The sequence below is a fragment of the Podarcis liolepis genome (genome assembly GCF_965112155.1).
Source record: "Podarcis liolepis genome assembly, chromosome: 2".
Classification (NCBI taxonomy): domain Eukaryota; kingdom Metazoa; phylum Chordata; class Lepidosauria; order Squamata; family Lacertidae; genus Podarcis; species Podarcis liolepis.
In genome coordinates this window covers 33,421,041-33,445,712 of record NC_139555.1, presented here as the reverse complement: position 1 = coordinate 33,445,712, position 24,672 = coordinate 33,421,041, and the positions used below count along the sequence as shown (strand labels likewise).

Genomic DNA, 24,672 nt, shown 5'->3' with positions numbered 1-24,672 from the left:
CCATCCTAACTGCTACGGGCCAGGAATAGGAGGAGGAGGAGGAGAGCGGCTGCTTCTGTTTCTGAGCCCAGAGAGAGAGAGAGAGAGAGAGAGAGAGAGAGGTACCGCCGAGAAAGCCCTTCGTGCCCCTTCCTCCCTTTCCAAAGAGGCTGGGGGTGGTGGGTGGAGGGGGAGGAAGGCGCTCTGCACGTGCTCAGAAGCACTTTCCTCCTAGCTTCTCGCTCAGCATTCCAGGGACTCAACTGTTGAAAAACGAGTCTCCGGGGATGAAATTCAGACCTACCCCAAGGTGGGTCCTCTGAAGGCGCCCCCACCCCCAGGACACACGGGGGGTTCTTCCTTGTTTGCTTGCTTGCTTACATTTCTATGCCGCGTTTCGTTCCCCGTGAATCGCAAAGCGGCTTACAAATCAAGAAAGAACCATAGCAGAACATCATAGACACAACATAGAATAATATACAAGATAATCGACAAAACCATTCAGATGCCAAGGAGATAAAGAATTACACAACTTTTAGGAGACATCTGAAGGCAGCGCTGCATCGGGAGGTTTTTAAACGCTTGATGGTTTCATTATTTTTTTAGATATGTTGTAAGCCGCCCAGAGTGGCTGGGGAAACCCAGCCAGATCAGCGATCCATAAATAATAATAATAATAATTTGTGATCTATAAAGCACCAGTAACAAAACAACTAAAAAAAAATAAGCTAAGCAGCACAATTGCAATAAAAGTCATAGATTCACAAAGTACTGCAGCTTTCGTTACCTGTTTTAGTTTGTTGGTGTTTTTAGTAATTTATGGTGTGGTTTTCTTGTATTGTTTAAAACATGCTATTGTACACCTCTTTGAGCAGGCTGGCCCTGAAAGTGGGCTTATAAATCATGAAATAAATAAATAACATAAAGAGGTTTGTTTTGTTATTTAAATTCAGTAGTACATCATGAAGGGAGGCAGGGGGAGTGTAATGTCCAGGCCTGTGGCTTTCAATATTCCTATTGTTGATACTAGTTGCTCTTTCACATTCTGCGGCAACCATATGGAGTGCAGTCAGTACTCACCCCTTTCATGTGCTACCTGGCTGCTGGGGCCAGGTAGCCCCAGATGTTTGGGTCTGTGGGTGTTTTTCTATCTCCTCTCCCGAGCACCTGCACAGTCTACAGATTCTTCCTGCTGGAAGGGGAACCTCATCAAACTCCCGGGGCAGCCATTGCCAACCTAGGACCCTCCAGATCTTTTGGACTACAATGCCCATCAGCCTCAGCCAGATGATGGGAATTGTAGTCCAAGATGTCTGGATTACCCCAAGTTGGCAAAGGCTGCTGTGGGGGAATGATGATGCCCAATGTCTGCTTCTCGTGCCTAAGAGGTTGCGGCTGTTGTCGTTTCGATTAAAACTTGGCGCTTTTTCCCCTCAGGCGGTCTCCATTTCCCTGGCACTCCGCTCATCACGTGAGGCTGAACACCATGTCCCCAGAGTTGGGGGACAGTGATGATGAGGAGCTGCCAACCTTTGATTTCCTGAAGCAGCAGCCTCCAAGCATAAAAAGTGTTGTCCAAACTCCTCCTCTAGAAGAGAATGTGGTTGTGCTCTGCAGCTCAGACTCGGAAGATTCGTCCGTGGCCTCTCCTGCATGGAAGAAACCACGTGGCAGCCAGGATTCGGCCAGGGCTCCCACTTGTCTGAAAGCGATAGTGCAGCTCAGCAGCGAGAGTGAGGAGGAGGAAGTTATTCCCTTGGCTGAAAGGCTCAAGAGGAAGCTTTTGACGTCTGAGCCTTCCTCCGCTTGTCCTTCGTATACTAGGATCCGGGAACTGAGCAAGCGAGACTCCGCTGGAGGAAATGGACTCTGCTCCATTGATGAGAAAGCGGTCACAGATTGCGGGCGGTTGTCACAGCTACCCAGATGCCAAGGAACCCAGGGAAGGGTTGTACCCAGTATATGGGAACTGTCAGATAGCGACCAGGAACTGGATTCATTGGATCCCAAGAAACAGACTGTGCTTCGCCCGACTGTTTGTGTCTCTGACCGCTTGGTTCAAAATGGCAGCTGTCAGGCAGCAGAGGAAAGCCTGAAACCTTTGCCTCTTCAGAGGAAAACAAAGCGCAGCCAGGAGGAACTGGGCAACGCCCGGCAGAGGACAAATGAGCGGGAAACCCAGAAGATGCTGCAGCAGCAGGAACGAGAGAGGAGGAAGGCCCTTGCTAACCGGTGGAAGGCCCAGAGGCCAGAAGAGTGTCTGAAACACATTCAAGCAGTCCTAGATCCAGGTACTGCCCCTTCACTTTTAGCTGTGATGGGTGTTAACTGCCTGCCCTCCCAATGGACCCCTATCCTGGTGCCGGCCCTGCCATTTGGCAGAGTGTGGCAGCTCATGCGTTGTGTGTTGGGAAACAGAACTGTTGCAAGCCCCACAGTTTGCTCGGAGTCACCTGAGGATCTTCAGCAAGAGTAATGTATTGACTGGCCCTGCAGCTGATCTCTGTCCTCTCCTTAGGTCTATTACAGATTGAAGGTGGCGGGCTGGTGCTTACCGCTCTGCAGGCAATGGAGTGCAGCTGTGTGATTGAGAATCAAGCTGTTCCTTGCAGTGTCACCTGGAGAAGGAAAACTGGACTAGGTCAGGTAGGATTGCATTTCCTCAAAGGCTTCCCCCCCTTTTTCCCTTGTCTCTAGTGCTGAAGTCCTAGTGGGGAGGCAGTTGAACTGTTACTGAGCTATCCCTGTGGTGATCTCCCTGATAGCACATCCTTTCCCACCCACCTTTCTGGTGCTTGTCGCGTACATTTAACGACATATCCGGCAATATCCCCCACGTTACCTGAGCAAATATGCCAAGAGTTATCCGTTTGTTTGCTAGAGCCTTGTGGAATTTTGCATTCAAAGGAGGTCTGTTGCGTTATATGAGCAGTGCAGCAACGAATTCCTCTAGAAACCTTTCAGCGACCGTCAAGCTTTCTGATTTGGCAGGTAGAAAAAGATCTCCAGGATCTCCCCATTTTTGGTCTCCCAACATACCTCTCTTCGTTGCCCACAAACTTGCCCACACTCTGTAGCCAGAATTAGGTCAGTTCAACAAATATTCTTCACTCCCATTCGTTGGTTATTTCTGTCCTTCAAGAATCTGGCTTCCTCGTTCTGGAGTATACATAGCAGTTTATACATCCCTTGTTTCTTTTTAATAGCAATAGCCCTCTCCTTTGTACTGTTCCACCTTAAATGTTCTTTTGTTCCTCCAGGCTGAAGAAGACAACTGGACAGAAGAACCCAACCTTCTAGTCCTAGTTCTGCTAGAAGAATTTGTTGCTATGATCCATAACTATAAACAGGTGAGGTCACGCACAATGTAGTGTCTTAACTGCTACCCAAGTAACAGCTTGCACCATCTATTTAAAAACAATCTATCAATGTTCAGGCTTGAGGCCTAGTGAGTCCTCCAGGCCTCTCTGCCAAGCCCTATCTATAGACTACATCCGCTTACCAGTCCTGCTCCATGTGATCAAATGCCTTTGCTTGGTTGTGATGTGTACTTGAACTCTGATAATACCACTTGCTTTCTGGATGGAGGGATGTGCGTGTTTGTGTGTAGGAACCTCTGGTTTCGGCAGGGCTGGAATGTAGCCTCCTGGGTGGCTGGGGCAACCCAGCCAGATGGGCAGGGTATCACTAACAAAATTGTTATTGTTATTGTTATTGTTACTATACAGAGGTAAGAGACACACTGAAACACTTCTGCCTCTTTCCCTGCCCACCCCTGGTATGGTTCCCAACAAGATATCACAGTCCTTGAGCTGGAAAAAGTTCAACACCCTTGGCATATAGGAGGCGGCCCAGGGATTGTTTCATTCTGAAAAACTGGGGAGTGCATCAACCTGAAACTTCAGCTCTGCATATGGGTTTGTCCGGAGAGAGAATGTGAGCCTTACAATGCCAATTGGAGGTGGTGGTTTATTGTTGTTTTAACTTTGGTCCGGGAATATATAGTCTCTGTTTTCTTGTATGTGTCTTGCCCCCAGGTTAGCATGGAAGGGCCCAACGAGACTCTGCAGAGCTTTGCGGCAAACGTCATGAAGAAAACCCCTGGGAAGACTCTGGCCCTGGCTGTAGTAGAACTAGAAAAATACTTCAGGTTAGAATGTTGCTGCCTCCCCACTGTGAACAGTCATGGCAATAGGCTCTTCAGCATCCCCCAGTCTCTAAGTCACAGGAAAAGCCATGTAAACTGGTGCAGCAAACACCGGTTTGCATCACCTGAGCAGAGCAGCATACGCAGACGTGCAGTGCCTACTGGACCCTTCTCAGTGGTGCTGTCTGTGGTTGCAGGGCATATATATTTTACCACTGGGAATGTCGATTTTTAGCAATGCAAATAGTTGTTACCGCCAACGCGGGCTGTTCATTCGTTCTTTGTCCTCTCAGTTCTCACAAGCTCAAGTCACGGAAGAAACTGCAGCAAGCATTGCAGAGTGGCAGTGAGGCCCAGGAGCAGAGCAAACAGAGGAATCGGAGAGGAAAGGCAAATTCCATCCCAAACCTGTCCAGACTGGACGTGGAAGAAGTGAGTGAGCATGGAGTCAGTGTCCCATGTCTTGCTTTTTCGTTTTGCTTCTTCCTCCAGGGTAAGTTCTTCGGGGCTACCCTGCCCAGGCACTTGGCTGATGAGTAAATACTATCATGCTGTGATGTCTCTGATGATGGTTGTTGTTGTTGTTTAGTCGTTTAGTCGTGTCCGACTCTTCGTGACCCCATGGACCAGAGCACGCCAGGCACTCCTATCTTCCACTGCCTCCCGCAGTTTGGTCAGACTCATGTTTGTGGCTCCGAGAACACTGTCCAACCATCTCGTCCTCTGTCGTCCCCTTCTCCTTGTGCTCTCAATCTTTCCCAGCATCAAGGTCTTTTCCATGGAGTCATCTCTTCTCATGAGGTGGCCAAAGTATTGGAGCCTCAGCTTCAGGATCTGTCCTTCCAGTGAGCACTCAGGGCTGATTTCCTTCAGAATGGAGAGGTTTGTTCTTCTTGCAGTCCATGGGACTCTCAAGAGTCTCCTCCAGCACCATAATTCAAAAGCATCAATTCATCGGTGATCAGCCTTCTTTATGGTCCAGCTCTCACTTCCATATATCACTACTGGGAATCACCAGGAGGGCGCAGGAGATGCCAAAGACTAAGCTGCCTTGCTCACCATCATTCTTTGCCTTTGCAGGGTTTGGTGGCTCTGCAGCTTCAGACGGGTATCCAAGTTCGACTCCTCGAGAGCTGGAAGGAGTTTGCCGACTTTGCCAGTACGTTCACCAAGGCTGTGGCAGAAGCTCCATTCAAGTGAGTGAGCAAACACTTCCCTGAGCACATCTCAGCAGCTTCGTTTTCTGGCATGCCGCTGGGTTATGTGGGCACTGGGCTCTCTCCCGGGTGCCGTGCCTTCTGGTGGAATCTAAAATACTGATTTTTGCCGTGAGGCCCACTTCCTGGCCTGATTGGGTCTAATTGGCATCTCAAGGGTCAGTATGGTACGCAGGAATTCCCATCTGGCTCAATCTCCCATTTAGCATCTGCTGCCTTAGTTTCAGATACTACTTGAGAAGCGCTTGTGGGTTCCTGGCAGGATTAGGGTTTCTCCTGCAAGGATTTGTTCCATTCCGCTGCCAGTAGTGGTCTCCAGTCCTCTACGTCTGGCAGTCCCATTCTCCAAATTCCTGCCTCAAACAAAACTATCTTTGGCCTTCATGTTAGAGGAAAGTGAGGGCCAGGAATTTCCACTGCAGCCTTGACAGTGTCTCTTCTGCAGTATTTTAAGTACACTTTGTATTTTAAACACGTAGTGAGCATACCTGGCAGTTGCTAAGAGTCTCTGGATATGTTATAGGAAAGAGAGTTGTCAGACCCATGGTAGAAACTTGACAATTTTTCTCCTGCTGTAACATGTGAAGCAGGCTCAATTCCTTGAAGTGACTGAGACACTCAGTTTGTGTACTTTAAAGCTCTTTTACTTCAATGCTTTTTAATACTCTTGGTATTTGGAAAGACCTAACAATGTTTGCATAAGGTGCTGAGATTTTGAAAGAAGAGCTCATCTCAATGTTCAGATTGAAATGTGAAAACAGACACCTTGTGCTTATGCCTTTATAAAGGCAAGATTCAACACCTTCCCATCGAACGTGCTGAGAAATAGATTTTCCAATGGACAGATATTGCTCTTATGTGATTGTAATTGTGGGGCACCGGAATCGTTGCATCACATAATTCTTGATTGTGCTTTTCACTCATCGGCCAGGAGCAAGTTTCTTGCTCAATATCTAAAGGGAATCGCCGATGATACGAATGAAGCCGAACTGAGATATCTATTAAATGATGAAGACCCCCTAAGATCACTCACGGTTGCCAGATTCTTGATCAGCGTCCTATCCCTAAAGAAGAAAAACGGACTCCTGTGCGGCTCGGATAACCCTTTTAAACCATGATCTATGTTTTAGGATGTAATTAGGTGATATCACCATTGATGTTTTTATTAATTTATGAGCAGAGGGCGATGTTTATGCTGCAAATTTATTGTAATGTATGATGTGGTCTTTTGTTTTTGTTCTGCTTTGGTTCTTGTTTGTTTTTTGTGGGTTTCGGCGGTTTTGGGTCTGGAGGTTTAAGTACATTATGTTGGTATGGGAAACTGTCGTGTGACGGGCCAATGGCCGTAATAAATATCAATCAATCAATCAATCAATCAATCAATCACCTTGTGCTTGGCACATGGAAAGACCTACTCTTGGTATCTGTATAGAGAATTTCCTTTCCTTGCTTTCTGCTGTGGACAGATAATTTCCTTACAGAGGAGCACAAGCGCCCATAACTTTGTTCTGTTGTGTTTCTCGTTCACATCATTTGCAGAAGGGAACGAGATAAAACCAGCTTCTCCTTCTGCCTAGAGGGAGACTGGATTGGGGGGATGAAGGTGGACCGCTTTGGAAAAGGACTGCTGCAAGTTTGGAAGAGACAGATCCAGCAGTTTAACCGGGTCAGCCTAGAGACAGCCAATGCCATCGTGGCCAAATACCCATCTCCTCTACTTCTGAAACAGGTATGCTATTCTGCTGCCAAAGGAATACTGTATTCTAGGTTGTGCGTGATCTGTGCATGGGCACGCACTCAAGATTCTGTGAAAATACACAGCTAGTCTGTATTGAGCACGGAAACTCAGATCTTGGGAGCAATTATACATTGGTAACTTTAACTTAAATAGCTTATTCTGTATCCAGAATTTAGGCATTGTATAGTACAGGCTACCCAGTCTTGTGCTGTGAGTGATAAATGTAATTGATGTTGGAAGTTGCTTGCAAAAGTTCAAGCCTGAATTATGTCCCACTATGTTTAATAATAGGGTTTACTTCCAGGTCAGCCTGCACAGGATTGTGGCCTCAGTAACTAACCAGAGATGTGACTCAATACATCTGCCTTATGTAAATTGACTCTTATTAATGCATGCATGGTTCTGGCCCGTTCTTAAGTGCAGCGGGTTTTACCTCCACTGCTGGGGAGACAGTGTGCTTTCAGATACCAGCTGCACTTGGGTCCTGCCAGAGTGAGAATAGGGTGCTGAACTTAGATGGACCCCTGGTCTAATCCAGTACTGAACCTGAGAAAAGCAGCTGCTTCTGAGCTAGGTGTGAAGACTAGCTCTCTTCTGGTCTTCCTCCCTCACTTATTGCCCACATATTGCCCAATCTGTGATAGATTGTTCTTCGAGATTAAGAGCCAGTGTGGTGTAGTTAAGAGCGGTAGACTCGTAATCTGGGGAACCGGGTTCACGTCTCCGCTCCTCCACATGCAGCTGCTGGGTGACCTTGGGCCAGTCACACTTCTTTGAAGTCTCTCAGCCCCACTCACCTCACAGAGTGTTTGTTGTGCGGGAGGAAGGGAAAGGAGAATGTTAGCCGCTTTGAGACTCCTTTGGGTAGTGATAAAGTGGGATATCAAATCCAAATTCTTCTTCTTCAAAAATGGCACAGGCAAAGATTCCACTGAAGGGTAGGTAGATGGTGTTTTGATGGAACACGTCAATACTTCTAGAGGTTTATGCAAGGTACCCAGCTCTTTGTAGATGCAATTCAAGAGCACATTTCTATACATGTTTATTTAGTGGACTTACTCCCTTGTCTATATGCAGCCCCTGTGCTTCAGTGAATCTGCCCTCCTGCCTTAGAACTGGATATCCAGTATGACGTAGAGAGTCCCTGTTAGACGTCTGTTCAATCCTCCCTCCCCTTTTCATTCCAAAATGATGATTCCACAACTGCTGGGCACTTCTGTCCACCACTGAACTGCTCTCGTGATCAGGAAAGCATTCTGAACATTAACCAAACTTTGCATTCTTCTTACTATAAAACTACCACTACTGTTCTCAGTGGAGACGGTGACTCCTTACATCTTTTTTTTTTTAAAACAATTTCTCTCCAGATATCCCATTTTGCATTTTTGAAGCTCATCCGTTTTCCCTTCCAGGAGCCCTTGCCGAGTTGTCTCTATGTTGCCATCTGCCTACTTCTCCAGTTTTGTTTTCAAGGTTCTCTTTATTTAGATTTTCCCATAATACAGTAAAATTACAACTACAGAAGATACAAATCGAGTAAGCAAAATTACAAAGTCCTCTCTTAATTAAAAGTAATTCTTGGCCCTTACCACCCACAGAGGACAGTAGCTCCTCCCAGCCTCTCACCCTGAGAGACTGACATTCCCCTGTCTGTAACTCAGGAGTCCTCCATCAAATCTCTACCATCCCCCAAGAGTATACAACTTCTCCCAGTTTTTTCAGTCTCTCAGTAACAGAACTGCTCACGCTGTATTCAGTGGGCTTGGGGAGTGGCTGATTGCCACCTGAGTTATTTGCACGGCTGCACAAAGCCTTGCTCATAGGAAACCTGTAACCGTGGTGGTGGGGAGGAGAGCAGCCAATGGGAGGCTTTGGCTAGGAGTAACTAGCTAAAGGATCAATCGGCCGACTGCTCTCTTATCGAGACTACAAACTTACTATGGGAAGTGCAATTATCCAATGTCGCAAAACTGCCCCAGCGATGGGGTTGTAGGTGGATAAATCATCTCTGGAAAAAAAAGTGAATGTAACTTCAGGCTGGCTATATTGGCCAGCTGCTCCATGGCACATACTTGGCTTCCTTAGTAAACCATTCTTAGACTGATTCGGCAATTTAGTAGTTAAGTTTATTCATATATCGCATTTTGTGGTGTGTAACGTTATTTCTGTGTTACATTTAGGCCTATGAAACCCGCCCTTCTCGTCAGGAGCGGCACAACCTCCTTGCAGAGATACCTGTCCGCCGTGGCGATGGGGTGACAGCTACTACAAGGCGGGTTGGCCCAGAGCTATCCAAACGGATTTATCTGCAGATGACTTCCCATAACCCTGACCTTTCCCTGGATGCTACTGGGTGATGCTGAACTATGTATTTTAAGTAAAAACTATGTTCAATTTTTTTTTAATAGTGGGAAGAAATGTTAAAACTAAACGTTTTCTGAAAATATCAAATGTGTCGCTGCTTGGCACCCAGAAAGGACTCCTACTTTCCCCCCTTTATTCCTGCAGCAGTCCTTATTAGGCAATCAAGTATATCTTGGCTAACCAGGAATGACTGAGTTGTAATTCTTTTATCAATCTTGGAAAGAAAACCCAGGCACAACCCCTGCCACTCTGCATCTACCCCCTTCCTACTCAGGATAGACAAGGATGCTAAAGAGGAGATGGGCAGTGCTTGTTCTACACCAATGTTATTCAGATATGTGTCAAATTAATTTTAAACGTTGCTAAAGAGGCTGGGCTTCAACAACTCTGACTTGAACATAAGAGGTGTCCATGTGCCAAAATAGAAACAGAATATTGATTTACTCATAGCTCATAGCTATGTCCTATTCATTCAATTTTTAAATATATATATTTTTTGTAAGAACCTAAAAAGCACAAACTATGTAACGGATGTCTATTTGACTAGAGCTGTGCACGTGGGTTATGTAACTTTACATATTAAATGCTTTACGGGAATTTGCTACAGGAAACAAATTTCAAGTTGCATCTCGGCTACCTAAAAGTCTTCTAATCCCTCTGTCCTTGCTGCCCTGGGATGACGTCAGTGACTTCAAATCCCGCTTCAAGGCCCGCTTTTTCCATGAAGCCTTTTTTGCGCAATCCCCTTGTCCATATGCCCCACCTGAACAAAGCCTCTCATTTTAAGTTAGCAGAATCTCACCCTTCTTCCTCCATGCTTACCCCACCTCCACTTTCATCTGCTGTTTCTCCTGTGACTAATTTTAACTTGCAAGCTCTCAGCCCAGGAGAGACTTGCGCTCTGTAAAGCACATGCCCATTGATAGTGCTATATAGCTATTGATTCAATTACACTGCTAGCAGATGCTAGAGCTCTGCTTCTCCTCTGGTTTTTTAGACTCTGCACAAATTACTTCCATTCTGATCTTACGTGTATTTACTCAGGAGGTTTCACTGGATTTGGTGAGGTTTTACCCTAGGGAGGCTGCTGGGTTTGCCAGATACAATCTAGGAAGTAATTTCAACAGCTGGTAAAGCTGTTAGTTACAGTAGTGGAAGCTGCCTGAGCAAGAGAGGTACTCGTGCTCTAAGCTGACCCAGCAGGACACTGAAGGGTAGCAGGCAGGATCTGTGCGCCACACTAGATCCTTTGCACAATGGCAGAGGATAAGGCAAATGTGTCGCTTGTTCGCTACCCGCTCAAACAAGCAAACGGGGAAAGTACAGTTGAGTAGAGAACTTTCTCAGGTAACTCGCACTAAGGAATAACGTCGTACGTTCAGGAGTACAGACCGTCAAGCTAAGATACAACAGGAAAAAGCACTTAGGCACAAGGACACAGAAACTGCACCCGGTTTGTTTGTTTTTAACTAATTCAAAAATGTAAAAAGCAAAAAATATATATAATGAAATGACGTGTTACTTGCTAAACTTTGGGTGCAGATTTCACAATACTTTGATAAAGCTTCCATTGGCTGGTATACAAATATCTGGGGAGAGAAGAATTAGGTATTGGCAGATGTGGATGTAGATAAGCGTTTTCGAAAAACAGCATACTTTAGGTAGGTTGTCTTTACATTCCACAACCACCAGTTTCCACCTACAAATCCAACACCAAGCTGCTTAGAAAAATTACATATGCATATACGAAAGCTAACCTGAACCATGACTCCACTCCCCCCTGAATGAACACATTCAGTCCTCCTGGCTACAGTAGTTGTTTCCAAAGTGAGCACGTATTTGCTATAGCAGTAACACTCAAAGACAACATATACAAAAACTTCTTAAGATGACAAAAATAGGTATCACTTCTCATAGCAAGGCTGCTACTAAGGGCACTGTCTCTCCTCGCTTGCATACAGACCAGCAAGTCTGTATTTTGCAGCCCAGGAAAGGATCCACTATGGAGGAAGGGAATGGCAATAAATTCTGATTTACCGCAGGAACTGCAGTCGAAGCAAAGCGACCCGGGCAAGTGGTTTGGCGCTGTTTGAACTTTGGCCACCAAACCCAGCGTTGAAGGGCTGAAGGCAATTTCCACCAGAGCTTAATTCCATAGGAATCCTGGCTGCGCTGATGCAAAAAAACAAAAAACAAAAACCAGCAGAAGGTGGCACTGGCAAGGGGAAGGGTCCTTCAGGACTGCTGGGTGTTCGGCTGCAGTACGTTCCGAAGGATTTCGCGGCTTTGCAAAAGGGACAGCGCCTCCTCATAGAGCATGTTCACACGGACGCATACGGGCTGGTGCTGCAGCTCTGTAACCTTACAGACAGCCAGAGTACTGAGGGCACCAAGCAGCAGGAACAGCAGCATCTTCAATAGGACTCTGGACCAGGACCGTTTGTGCTGGGGTGGGTGGGATGGATGGGAAAGCGAGGCCTCTGCAGAAACAAAGAACGGGCAAAGAATGAGAATTTATTTATTATGCTTTAACAGGCAACTCCACAAGCTCTGTAAATGCAGGCAACATCCTTAATAGTAGCAGAGGCTACTGTTGGCATCTAAATGATGCCCAAACATGGTTTGGGTTTGCCCTAACTATTAACCAGGTGACAACGCAAAGTTTGCAAGGTCTAACAACAACAATAATTCGATTTCTTCCCCACTCTTCCCCATAAGGTCCCAGGGCAGCTTTACAACAATAAAAAACACTTTAAAATCAGTTAAAACAATTTACAATCATAAGAATGGGGGGAGGGTGTACATTTTAAAAATAAATCCCAGGTGTTAAAGGCCACAAGGTACGGAAGTGTGGCTTCAACATACAACAAAAGCTATACAATGAAGGCACTAGGCGCAACTCTGTGGGGAGGGATAAGCATAAGGGCTGCTATAGAAAATGCCCTCTCCCAGCAGCCACCCTGCCAAAGAAAAAAAAAACCACCAGAGGGTGTCAGAATGACCAAGAGGGCCCCTTCTATTTATTTTAACACCCAGCGGGAGTTCTGTAAGGAAGGAGGCATTCTTTCATATATTTGGAACCTGGGTCATTTAGGGCTTTAAACACCAATGCGAGCACTTTGAATTGGGCTCCAAAAGGAACAGGAAGCCAAAGCAAGGCTTTCAGAACAGGATATACGTCAACTCTAAAAGGAACTCTAGCAGCTGCATTTGGAGTTGTTTGAAGTTTGTGAGTCATCTTCAAGAGCAGTCCCGTGTAAAGGCCATTGCAATGATCCAATCTGGAAGTTACCAGAGCATGGGGTGTAGTGGGGAAATCATGTCTGTCCAAAAGGGACCCTTGCTGGCAAACTAGCCTGGGCTCAAAATAAACATTCCTAGTCCCCGAGGCCCACTGAGCCTCTGGTAGCAAAGTTGGAACCAGGAGTACCCCCAAGCTACAGACCTGCTCCTTTGCCAATTTATGAAGTTTAATTAAGGTAAGTTTTGTAAGGGTTTTTTTAAAAAAACAAACCAAAGCTATCTACTCTTGGTTTCCGTTATTTCTCCCTCTCACACATACTTTTTAATATAACAACAACAACAACAACAACTTACTTGGATTCTCGTCTTTTTCTTTCCTTGATTTTTTTGCCATTTCCTGCTTTACCGCTCTCATAGCATCATACTCCCGCCTTCGCCGTTCTTTCTCTTCAGCCTTTTCCCGCTTCCGGAGTTCCCTCTCTTGGGCTTCCCTCACTCGCTGCTCTGCTTCACGCTTCTTCTCCAGCTCTGAGTATACCGCACAAACATAAAATGTTCATACGCTCTAGAAAACACTTCCATCGTTTACTTCTGCATCTGGTACAATAATGTGGCAGTGGTTGCTGCCCTGCCCCCCCCCCAAGAGGAGGAGAGCTGCAGCTGCAAGGTGCTTTAAGAATCTCCTGTGTTTTGCACCCTGTAAGCCCTACTGCCATGCTGAACTTAATACTGTCGTACCTTGGTTGACGAACGCCTTAGCAGTCGAACATTTTGACTCCCAAACGCCGCAAACCCGGAAGTGAGTGTTCCTGTTTGCGAACATTCTTTTGGAAGCTGAACGTCCAGCGGGGCTTCTGATTGGCTGCAGAAAGTTCCTGCATCCAATCAGAAGCCGCACCTTGGAAGTCAAATGGACTTCCGGAACGGATTCCGTTCAGCTTCCAAGGTATGACTGTACAGGGAGTAAGTACATCCAGCAGTTTGTCTTCACTGACCACAACAGGAAAACATTAAATGCATCACCCGGTTCAGTGTGATAAGAGAAGTGATACCAAAGAATCCTTTAGGGACTGTGACCAAAGGTACTGCCTGTTGTTTAAATGTGCTAAAAGGTTGTGTAGCACCAGATTACTGATTGGGATTATGAACCAATTTCCACCTGAACGACAGAAGTGGCGCCTGGGACATGTTGGTTGAGTTCATTAGTGTTGTGGAGGGTAACACCCAAAATGCAAGTGTTGGAGGGACAAGCAAGGGGGGTGAAATGCATAGTTCTCCCCAATCACACGTGAAACGGGGGATCCAATCACAAGATCATGTGACACGTGGCCGAGGAGTGCTACACTCCCCCTCCGTTTTCCATTCTTTTCCCCAAGGTTTGCTCTCTTGTGGTATCGGAGTTTGGCTATGAAGAAGCTGCAGGGTGGCAGACATTGAACAAGGACAGGAGTTCACCTCTCCTAAATCCAGACACCCTTTTGCTCCAAAGCTCAGACCTCTCCCTGCCACCCTCCACTTTGCATACGACTGGGTCTGACCTGGGTTTAAACCAACATCTGCCTCTGAAACTGTTTATTCTGTTTAAAAGGATAGGATAGGCGTAGAGAGATAGAACGGCCTTGAAGATAATCTAATCCAATTTCTGGGCAATGACGACATGGCTTCAAATAGATTGGATGATAATGTGCCTACGAAAAGTACAGCAAATGGAAAGCTGGAAGAACCACAACTCATAAAAGCAGAAATGATTCCAGGATAATGCTCGTAATATGTACAAGTCTCCATTTCAATTACATTATTTTTTTAATACAAGACTAAGCATAAACTTAGTGACAGAGAACTGATTCATGTGATCATTTCGAAGGTGAAGGGTCATCACAGGTTAATCATTTCCCCTCCCCGACGGTCACATGATAAGAGTCTTGTGAAATGGGCTCCCGGCAGTTGGGCGGGGGGAGATACTGAGGGTGGAATTCAGTGGGGTTTGTGTGTAGGGAATGTGGTCCACTCGTCGCAACAAGACTTCGCCCTCCTCCCCATGCATGCCACCCAAACATGTTCTGGGGGTTCCTCCAGCCCCCCCCAGCAGATTTAGGGGGCATGGAAAGAGAACCAGGGTTACTAAGCCTACCTCGCTCTAACTGTAGTTTTCGTTCCTTCTCACGATCCAGCTCAGATTGGATGGCCCTCATATGCTGGAGTACCTTTTGAGATTCAAGACGTGTGATTAGCTATCACAATTACAAGAAGCAGGGAGAATGTATAGCCACAACCAGCATAAAGGATGTACAGTGGTACCTTGGTTCTTGAACTTAATCTGTTCTGGGAGTCCATTTGACTCCCAAAACCATTCAAAAACCAAGGCATGGCAGGAGCTTCCTGCACTCAAGTGGAAGCCACGTCGGACGTTTGGCTTCCAAAAAACGTTCGCAAACCAGAACGCTTACTTCCGGGTTTGCAGCATTCGGGAGCTGATTTGTTAAGCAACTAAGCCGTTCAAGAACCAAGGTACCACTGTAACAGCATCTTCTTTAATATGCAACCAAGGCAAGCTAAGGAAAGGCGTTTATGAAGGTTCAGTTGATTTGGCCAACCTGCCTTTGAGGAGAGCTGTCTTTCTGACCACTAATATAGAATTAGAAAATTCAAGTGCTGTGTGGTCCAGTGCCCTCATTCCCCGAAGACAGGACCAACCCTATCAAAAACAAGGGATGTCTGCAGAGCTAATTCCAGATGAATGAAGCAAACGAACGCAGGCACACACAGGGCATGGGGGGAGGGGGTGTAGACCCACCAACCCCTAAAAATTAGCAACAAGTTAATTGCTAATACATGGCCTTTCAAAGAAAAGGGAGTTTCATCTCTGTTTGCTCTTGAATACCAGTGAGTAAAAAAGGCAGATGTGGCATTCAGATTAGCAACCTAACAACAACACATACATCTCTTCCCATACCCAAAACACCATCCTGAACATAGATACCAGTGCAACAGTGTACTACTCTGATTACCCTAATGCTTGCATTTAAAAATATGTGTTCCAAATTCCTCCCATGTTACCCACTACAAGCTCTGAGCCAATTTGGTATTTCTAGTCCAAATGTATATAGCAGTATGGTAAGGTTAACATCCATAACGGTAAAGCAAAACTAATTAAATTTATATATATATATATATATATATATATATATATATATATATATATATGTTTTCGTAGATATATGTATATATATGTTATATATATACACACACACACACACACACACCATATTTTTCGCCCTATAGGACGCACTTTTCCCCCTCCAAAAATGAAGGGGAAATGTGTGTGTGTCCTATGGGGCGAATGCAGGCTTTCGCTGAAGCCTGGAGAGTGAGAGGGGTTGGTGCGCACCGACCCCTCTCGCTCTCTAGGTTTCGCGCACCTCTCCGCAAGCAGCGGGAGCGCTCCCACGGCTTGCAGAGAGCTGCCTGTTTGGGGGCTGGGGTCGGGGGAAGCTTGAGCTTCCCCCGCCCCAGCCCCGCCCCGCCCCAGCCCCAGCCCCGCCTGCAATCCCCCAGCCCCGCCCCAGCCCCGCGCCTGGGGGAAAAATATTTTTTCCCCCCTTATTTCCCCCCCCAAAAAGCTAGGTGCGCCTTATGGGACGGTGCGTCCTATGGGGCGAAAAATATGGTGTGTGTGTGTGTGTGTGTGTATACAAAGGTGACGACACCTTTGTAATTTGGCCACACGGGAAAGAAAAACTAGATAGCTTCCTCACACATCTCAACAGCCTACACCCCAAAATACAATTCACTATGGAAATAGAAGCCAACAACCAACTTCCCTTCCTTGACGTCCTAATCTACAAAAAACCTGATGGCTCCCTAGGACACACTATCTACCGGAAAAAAACACACACCAACCGCTACTTACATGCACAATCACACCACCACCCTGCACAAATAAACTCCGTAGCCAAGACTCTCATCTCCAGAACCAAACGCCTGGCTGACAAAGACCACTTGACAACTGAGTTACAGAATCTCTCAAATGTGTTAATCGCCAATGGATACCAGCAAAATAGGGTTACGAAGCTAATCCAAAAAGAAACACCCCCCAAAAACCAAGACACAGAAGAAAACAATGGCATGGCCCTCCTTCCTTATATCAAGGGCACTACAGATAAAATTAGCAAAATCCTCCATAAACACAATATCAAAACAGCCTTTTGCACCAACCAAAAAATAGCCAATATCCTCAGAAACCCCAAAGATAAAATCCAGTTGGAAAACCAAGGGGTCTATGAAATACCCTGCAAAGTCTGCCCAGCCACGTACATTGGACAAACAAACAGACGAATAAATGCACGTATCGCAGAACACAAGAATGCCGTCAAAAAAGAAGAAAAAACTTCCTCTCTTTTCCAACACATGAAAGAAACAGGACACGAAATTAATTTTGCAGATTCCAAATTGCTCTTTAACATGGAACATCACCACAAGAGAATAATCATGGAAGCCATCGAGATAGAGAAACACCCTCACAACATGAACAAGCGTGACGACACGTCCCGCCTGCCAGACATCTGGAAATTAGCCCTTCCCACAAAAACCGACACCAGAACCAGAGGCACACAGAACGCCATCACCAATCAACCACACCAGACCCAAACCCAGACCCTCTCCACAGATAAATTACAGACACCATCCAGTAGCCAAACCATAGTGGCACCTCCGGATGCTGCACCCCCCTGCAATCCCGACACAGATCTGGCTGGCACAGGGCACAAAACCACAGCTCGCCCCTATACACGAAGCCAAGCCAGAGCACAACTAAGTGCAGTACAGCCATCTTCTCAGAAAAACTCTTCACAAGCTCAAGAGGTCAAGACACGAAAGCTTTAGCAACTAATCCACACTTAATGACCCACCTAAGTGGTACTCAGAATATCACTCAAGAAATCACTCAAGATATCCCTCAAGTAATTAAGGAACAAAAGAAGAAAAGGCACACTAACCTGGGAACTTCCTCTCTGCCCAGAACGTTGGAGGCTATACACCACACCCCCTCAACAGTATTTATAGGAACTCAAACACTGAGATCCTGCTCTGTTCCAGTAACAAGAAGCCGAAAGCACCAGCCTGAAGATGACGAGTGAGACCTCGTCGAAACGTCGCCTAGACACCCCAACTCTTACACGGGAAGACACCCGAAGACACCAAAACCTGCATTCCTATACCCGTGAAAATCTACGAAAGCATATATATATATATATATATATATATATATATATATATATATATATATGAGAAAAGATTGGCCACAAAATGGGAGTGCACATTTGATATGTGCATTTCTTTTTAGGTTTAGAGCTTATTTTTTTATCTTTGGTTTATGACGCAAATTGAGCCTTGGACTGGGATGCATAAAAATTCATGAGAGGATAAATGCAAACAGTCAGCCGAATAGATAAGGAAAGTAAGTGAGAATAAAGTGCTTTACCCTGGCGGCAGCCTGTTTACATTGCTTTTCATCCAAGCAATCCCCCGCCACCTTCGCCAGGGCAGCCTCCAGAGGGTTGTCCTTCAAATCCAGCCACTTCAGGTTCTGAAAAGGGGAAACACAGAGAAAAGGAGACCAAATCATTTTTCATGATTTTCTCTTTTTGAAACTTTTTTTTCAAGTTTAACAAAAACCAGCAAAACAAAAAGATGGAATGGAATGTTACGTCCAGGTATATTGGGAAGCCAGGTAAGCAACCCCACCAACTGCTATTGGTTTAACCCCTGGAAAGCATGGCAAGAAAATGAAAGAAGGGATAAGGATTCCCAAGACGATTGCTTGAGTGAAACACACAGTGCATGCTTGTTGGCCAATACAACTTTTTTTTCATTCACGGGGAACCCCATGGAACACAGCTTGAGAAATGCTGTTCTAACAGATCAAACCATGAATAGACAGCTATTCAATACTAGAGGTAGATCAATTTTGCCAAGAGCTTGCTCAAACTACCAAGGTTTCTCCAGAGCCAGCAGCTGCATAAATGGCAATAAAGATTTGAACTTTCACCTCTCTGCCCCCAGCAACATTTGATTTCCACCAGGGAAGTAAGCCTCAGATAAATCTCAAAAAAGGTTCTGAGCTGAAGCTCAATGTCTTTCTTAATGCACGAGCTGGAGAGTGAAAACGTTACCTTGAGTTGTGCAAAACTGACTGGCAAGGTAACCAATCGATTGTTCAGAAGGTCCAGGTGTTGCAAGTTGACCAAGCGACCAAAGTCCGAAGGCAGTTGCTGAAGCTGGTTTTTACTAAGGTCCAATTTCACCAGGTGGGTCAAGCTGCAGAATTCTGACTGCAACCAAAAAACACAAGTGAAATAGAGTCCAACCACCTTCTTAACCCAAAGCTGAGGCATTTAGCAAACTGAGCAGTTACAGATATGGTTAAGGATTTCCAAAGACCTACGGCAGCCCAGTCTCTCACCCAAGCTATTCACGTGAAGGAGCCATTCCCTCTAATCTTAGGCCTGCAAGTAGAGGAAGATACACACAAAGCATCTTCTAAGGGAAAAGAGACAATAAACCATTGTTCCTTCAGTTCTACCCTTTAACCCCAGAGCCCCTTAGTATCAATCTCTCCCCAACACCCTGGTAGAGAGACCTGTAAATCAAAGATATGCATCATTACTCTAGCTATTTATCCATTTTGAGATGAAAGTATCTGCCATCAAAACTTGTATCTGTGCTCTCTGAAAGTAAGTAGCTGTACTTGCATCTATCTTTTACAGTAAGTCATTGGCCAAAATTGCCCTTCTAGTGAATGTGGCCTCAACATTCACTCTTACTAGGGGATATGAGAACTGCAGCTATTACTACATTAGGTGCTGTGTATAAAAAATGTATACAGTCTCACCCTCTTAAGTAGTACGAACGTTAATAAATAATAATGCAATCTCATCCTACACTTAAGTACAGTCCACCTTCTGCATTAAAGAGTAGGATGAGATTGTATTATAATACATGTTTCTATATAAAAAGTTTGTAGATAGGATACAGTTGAAACTTACTGGCAAAGTAGTAAGGTTGTTACAGGACAAATCTAAAATGGTAGCCTTGGAAAGCCCTGCCTGAAAAAGAATCAGAGAACCAAATTAGCAGTGAAATCCTATGCTTGTTTCCTCAGAAGCAAGTCCTGCCTTGACCAAAGGGGCTTAACTTCCTAGCGTGTGTAGTCAGGATTGTAACACAGGTCTACAATACACCTTTTAACAGTGACCATTGGCATATGAAATGTTAGTATCGCATCACGGACCTTTATTCTAGAAATGGGAGTTTTCAGAATTCTACATCTGCCACAATATGGATCAAACTCCCACAACTTCAATTAACTAAATTAGCTATATTACCTAAATGCTTCTTTATCATACATACACTTCCATGTTGATGCTGATTTAAATATTTCATTACAAGGTTTGTCAAATGAATTAGGAACAAATTATTTTTGTCTTTTAAGTAGACTGGTTGTCCTGCTAGCTAAAGCTTTCTGCCTACATGGCCATTATCAATTTGTTTCCTATTTTCCAGAGGTGGGGGGGGGGGGATCCAAAATTGCTACCTGCTTACAATCCACTCACCATGGCAAGCAACCCTTTATTTCTGGTGAAGACCAAAACCAGCTGCACTTTGGTGAAGCGGTATGATCAGTCCCAATGACCACCCATTTTTGGTTGGTCACAGAGACCCTACTAGTTGAAAGCATATTTTTAAAGTACATATTAAAATTCAGATTAACCAGTTTACCATTTTACAAGAGCCTGTACATTTATGCAGGCTACAAAGTATTACAGAATTATTTGGCTTATTCTACAGAGATACCAACCAGTTCTTTCACTGGCACCTCATTCAGGTCACACAAGCTCAAGTCCAACTCATTGCCCTCCAGTTTGTCTTTTAGATTCACTCCTTTTCCTCCAGATTTTGCCATAATCTTCAATAGAGCAGTCTCCCAACGAGCCTGGTGAATATCCTTGTGTTCCTAGAGAGATAAAAAGATTAAGGCTACATACTCACTAGTAAGCAAGCCCCACAGTACTTACCATATTTTTCGCTCTATAGGGTGCACCGGACCATAGGGCGCACCTAGGTGTGTTTTTTTGGGGGGGGGGAATAAAGAAAAAATATATATACCCCGCTGGCTGTATTGGTTCCTTTTTAGCCGCGGGGCTGGGGAAGCCTGGGCTTCCCCCGACCCCAGCTCCCAGAACGGTCCGGGAGCGGGGGCGAGGTTGCGCGCAACCTCGCCTTCACTCCTGGAGCTTGCTGCTATCCGCAAACCTTCTGAGCCCGGCGGGAACTCCCGTGGGCTCCAAAGGCTTGCGGATAGCTGCCCAAAGCCTGGGGTGCGCTGCGCAGCGCTCCCCAGGCTTTGGGCTGCAGGCTGCTATCCGCAAGCCTTCGGAGCCCAGCGGGAACTCCCGCCAGGCTCCGAAGGCTTGCAGATAGCTTCCTGAAGCCTGGAGAGCGAGAGGGGTCGGTGCACACCGACCCCTCTCGCTCTCCAGGCTTCAGCGAAAGCCTGCATTGGCTCCATAGGACGCACACACATTTCCCCTTCATTTTTGGAGGGGAAAAAGTGCGCCCTATAGAGTGAAAAATACGGTACTTTGGTTAGCTTCATATTGGGACACTTAAGCAGTGCACCCAATTCTCAATAATAAAGAAACAGGCCAGAATTATTATCATTTTAATTGTCAGTGGGAAATGGTTGAGGTGGCGTGACTTTCCTGCTCAGCTGGAAAGTACAGGTTAAAAGGAGGTATAGGTCAAAAGGAGAGAGGGTCACAATGGCGCTCAGTTGGCTTTGGACCATTGCCAAGACTGCTGAAATTTACACGTAGCAGCAGAGGATTTGCAGCATAGTCTGTGGCGCACATGTTGGATACCTTGCACTTGACGTTTGAGACTGTAAAGAGATCCACCTGACCATAGTAGACCTCCTTATCATTAACATAATTGCAACAGACACCAACCAACATGTGGAAGGTGAACCCTGACCACAGCATAAATTAAATACTGCAAGATCCCCCATAGTTGAGTACCATGCATCATTATACCACACCTGGGGGGGACCCTTTAGCGAGGGCCACAGCACCCAATGTCAAACCAGTGGGCAGTTTTCTCCCTCACCACATTTCCCCATATGAATGAATGGCCACTTGGATGGTAAAGTCCAAATGAGTGCACTTGGGAATATCACTGAAAATGCAGGCACTGTAACTCCAGCCACACATAATCAACCCTGCCAGCTCCCAAGCCCTGCCTGGGATTTCCTTTTTTGGGAGCACAGAGCAAAACATTAGGATGTGGTGCTCACAGAAAAATCAATTTATAATCCCTTTATAGAGATGCATCATGAGACCTTTTCTTCGACTTCCCTGATAAGAGGCTCTCTGCGCCTTTCCCAATATTGTTGACACGTACAGAAATCTGGCAGGTGGCTTTCCTCCCCCCCCCCAACCATCTGCATCTCCACAGTGGGGAAAATCACACCTGTTTTCATCTCTAGCAGACAACGAAATGTTTAAATGCAGAGAGCCAATGTCAGCAAGAAATAAAAAGCAGTGGGGCAGGGGCCCCATGCCTAGGCTAACAACTCCTCCTGGCCAACTCAGTGCGCCAGGGGTGAAACTGGGGTAAAGAAGTCACATCTCCAATCTCCCCACCTATGGTTGCCACCTTTCTTCTGGCAAAATACAGGACAGGACAGGGCATTTTTTCCCCCCATCTGGTGCTGAAGTGACTTCAAAGCAATCCATTGCAATCTGTTGCAGCCTAACAGGATGCCCCCTCTGGAATCTGTCACACTTTGCACACACACGGATTTGCAAATCTGTGCTTGGCTCCCTAGACCTTTCACACACCCTTTCAAACACGTGCATTTGGAGAGAGAGAGAGAGAGAGAGAGAGAAGACTGCACAAAACTCTTTGATCAATACAGGACGCAGCATTTTTTCGTTTAAATACGGGATAATCCTGCATTGTAGCAGGACAGGTGGCAACCCTATTCCCCCACCCCTCGCACCCCACCATGCTTGCCCTTTGGACCTCTCGCAAGAGGCTCCCCCTGCACACGCGGCAGACACGTTTCCCTCCTCGCCAACTCCGGCGCCCGGGCGGGATACGCCCGCGTGGCTCCCACGGTCAGCAGCCTCGCCTCGCTCTGCCTCCGCCTCCCTCTTTGCCGTCCAACACGGCAGGCAAGCAATGTGGGCGTGGGGCTCAGACACGCAGCATTACGGGGCTGCTGCACTGAAAAGAGCGAAAGAAAAAGGGCGCGAAGGCAGCCGTCCCCAAAACGCAGCGGGCGGCCAGGGGGTGTCCCGTCTAGGAATCCCCCCTCCCTCCCGCTATCCCTTCACCTCACTCACCTCGCCCCCGCCCCTCCAGCGGAACTACTGACGCTCTCCTGCCCGTGCCAGCCACTTCCGCACCCGCCTCCTCTCGGAGCGCCTTCCCCGGGAACCAGCGAGAGAAGCCGGCGAGAGCGCCTCGCGGAAGTCGGGTAGGGAAAGGCGCGATAGCGGCCTCTGGAGGCGGACAGAGGTCACAGCCTAGGAGGTCTCGCTAGGGCTAGGCAGGCAAAAAAGGTAAGGATTAACAAGAGTCGACGCGGGGAGCCAAGTTTGCCGCCGCCGTTGTCGGGGTGAGGGGAAGAGTTGTGGTAGGTTGTTGCCTAATTGTGATACATACACACCCACCCCTACACGCCTTTGCCACCACTGCTTAATTAAAGAAAAAAGAAAAACCAGAAGCACCTTTTTCGGCAACTTGAGTGCCGCTTTTCAACTTAAGAGCAAATACTGTATGCTGGTCCAGATATTGAAAGAAAGACAGAAACTTGTCATTTACCACAGTCTTCTGCCTTTTCGTCTATTATTATTATTATTAGTGCTTTCCCCTCTAGAAAAATAGGTGCCGGTACTCAAGGGGAAGTTGTTACAGTATGTGCCACACTTTTTAACCACAAAAAGAGGTACTAGTACTGCGTGCCCTGGAGAAAAAGCACTTATTATTATTATTATTTACTAAATTTGTATACCGCCCTATACCTGCAGGTCTCAGGGTGTTTGCAACATAAAATGACATTATAAAAACACAAAATACATAACAAAATCAACCCAATAAGTGTCCTCCTCCCCAACACATTTTATAATAGGGCATTGGATGTCAATCGGCCAAAAGCCTGGTTAAAGGGCAACATTTTTGCCTGGCGCCTAAAGGTGTATAATGAAGACACCAGACAAAACATTGGCACGAGGTGGGTGGGGTAGGGAGCAAAACACATCTCTTTCAAAGGGTGCATGCTTTGTTCAGAATCAGCCCCATGGAATTCATTGGGATTTATTCCCAGCAAGCATCAGGGCCAGGCTGCCCGTGAGGTGGGATGAAGCAACTGTCTAAAGTGGCGGGATCCCATGGTGCTCCCTTAGGTGCCCCACCTGCTCCTGCCACCACTGGGGTTGCACAGCTGTGGCTTCTGGCGAGATCTCACTGGAAGCCACTGCTGCTGTGTGACCCCAATAAGTGTGGCTTTTGGGGTGACACCTTCCTGTTTCACATCAGGTGACAAAACAGAATGGGCCGCTCCTGGCAAGCAAATCCAAGATCAGGCTGCTTATTCATCAGTCACTCTTCCTCTCACAAATCTCTAACTTGTATATGGATTCGCACAAGGGAGAGTTGAAAGAAAGAGGAGCCTACTGCGTTCATGGTGGATTACTTTTCATTCATGACACAAAGCAGTTTCCAGTTTTTATGGACTCATAAAAACTGAACCATAAGTGGTTTACAGTGGCTTTTGGTGGCTTTTCTGGTTCATTCTGTGGCTCATTTCCTACCATGAAAAATCTGCTTCCAGACCTTTCTGAGTTATGTAATACTACCTAAAACATGACAATGCTTACTGAGACAGAAGTGTTAAGCTCCTTGCTGTCTACAAAGCAAAGGTT

At 46.1% G+C, this 24,672-nt stretch overlaps 2 protein-coding genes across 3 annotated transcripts; one reads left to right on the top strand and one right to left on the bottom strand.

Annotated features, from left to right (window-relative positions):
• Positions 1 to 76: 76 nt before the first annotated feature.
• On the top strand, positions 77 to 9,921 carry EME1 (essential meiotic structure-specific endonuclease 1). Its single transcript, XM_083487169.1, has 9 exons — positions 77 to 289; positions 1,417 to 2,270; positions 2,498 to 2,625; positions 3,240 to 3,329; positions 4,017 to 4,129; positions 4,420 to 4,558; positions 5,207 to 5,322; positions 6,883 to 7,072; positions 9,262 to 9,921. Exons 1-9 carry the CDS (start codon positions 267 to 269, stop codon positions 9,436 to 9,438), a joined length of 1,830 nt encoding a protein of 609 aa, XP_083343295.1. The 5' UTR covers positions 77 to 266; the 3' UTR covers positions 9,439 to 9,921.
• Positions 8,542 to 23,201, bottom strand: LRRC59 (leucine rich repeat containing 59). 2 transcript variants are annotated; one of them, XM_083487263.1, is made up of 8 exons: positions 23,092 to 23,201; positions 20,544 to 20,699; positions 19,732 to 19,791; positions 18,859 to 19,017; positions 18,168 to 18,272; positions 14,820 to 14,892; positions 13,043 to 13,216; positions 8,542 to 11,925 (listed from the first exon to the last, which is right to left on the bottom strand). In XM_083487263.1, the coding sequence occupies exons 2-8, from the start codon at positions 20,646 to 20,648 to the stop codon at positions 11,681 to 11,683; spliced, it is 921 nt and encodes a 306-aa protein (XP_083343389.1). In that variant the 5' UTR covers positions 20,649 to 20,699; positions 23,092 to 23,201; the 3' UTR covers positions 8,542 to 11,680. The 2 variants fall into 2 exon arrangements, with proteins under 2 accessions (XP_083343389.1, XP_083343390.1); XM_083487264.1 differs by lacking the exon at positions 23,092 to 23,201 and adding an exon at positions 22,769 to 23,065.
• Positions 23,202 to 24,672: the final 1,471 nt, after the last annotated feature.

Coding starts and splice junctions, on each gene's coding strand:
- EME1 (XM_083487169.1), top strand. CDS start 267: ATGAAATTCAGACCTACCCCAAG. Junction 4,130..4,419: donor GAACTAGAAAAATACTTCAG/GTTAGAATGTTG, acceptor TTGTCCTCTCAG/TTCTCACAAGCTCAAGTCAC. Junction 7,073..9,261: donor CTCCTCTACTTCTGAAACAG/GTATGCTATTCT, acceptor TGTTACATTTAG/GCCTATGAAACCCGCCCTTC.
- LRRC59 (XM_083487263.1), bottom strand. CDS start 20,648: ATGGCAAAATCTGGAGGAAAAGGAGTGAATCTAAAAGACAAACTGGAG. Junction 19,018..19,731: donor ACAACCTTACTACTTTGCCA/GTAAGTTTCAAC, acceptor TTTTGGTTGCAG/TCAGAATTCTGCAGCTTGAC. Junction 13,217..14,819: donor AAAACTACAGTTAGAGCGAG/GTAGGCTTAGTA, acceptor CGGTATACTCAG/AGCTGGAGAAGAAGCGTGAA.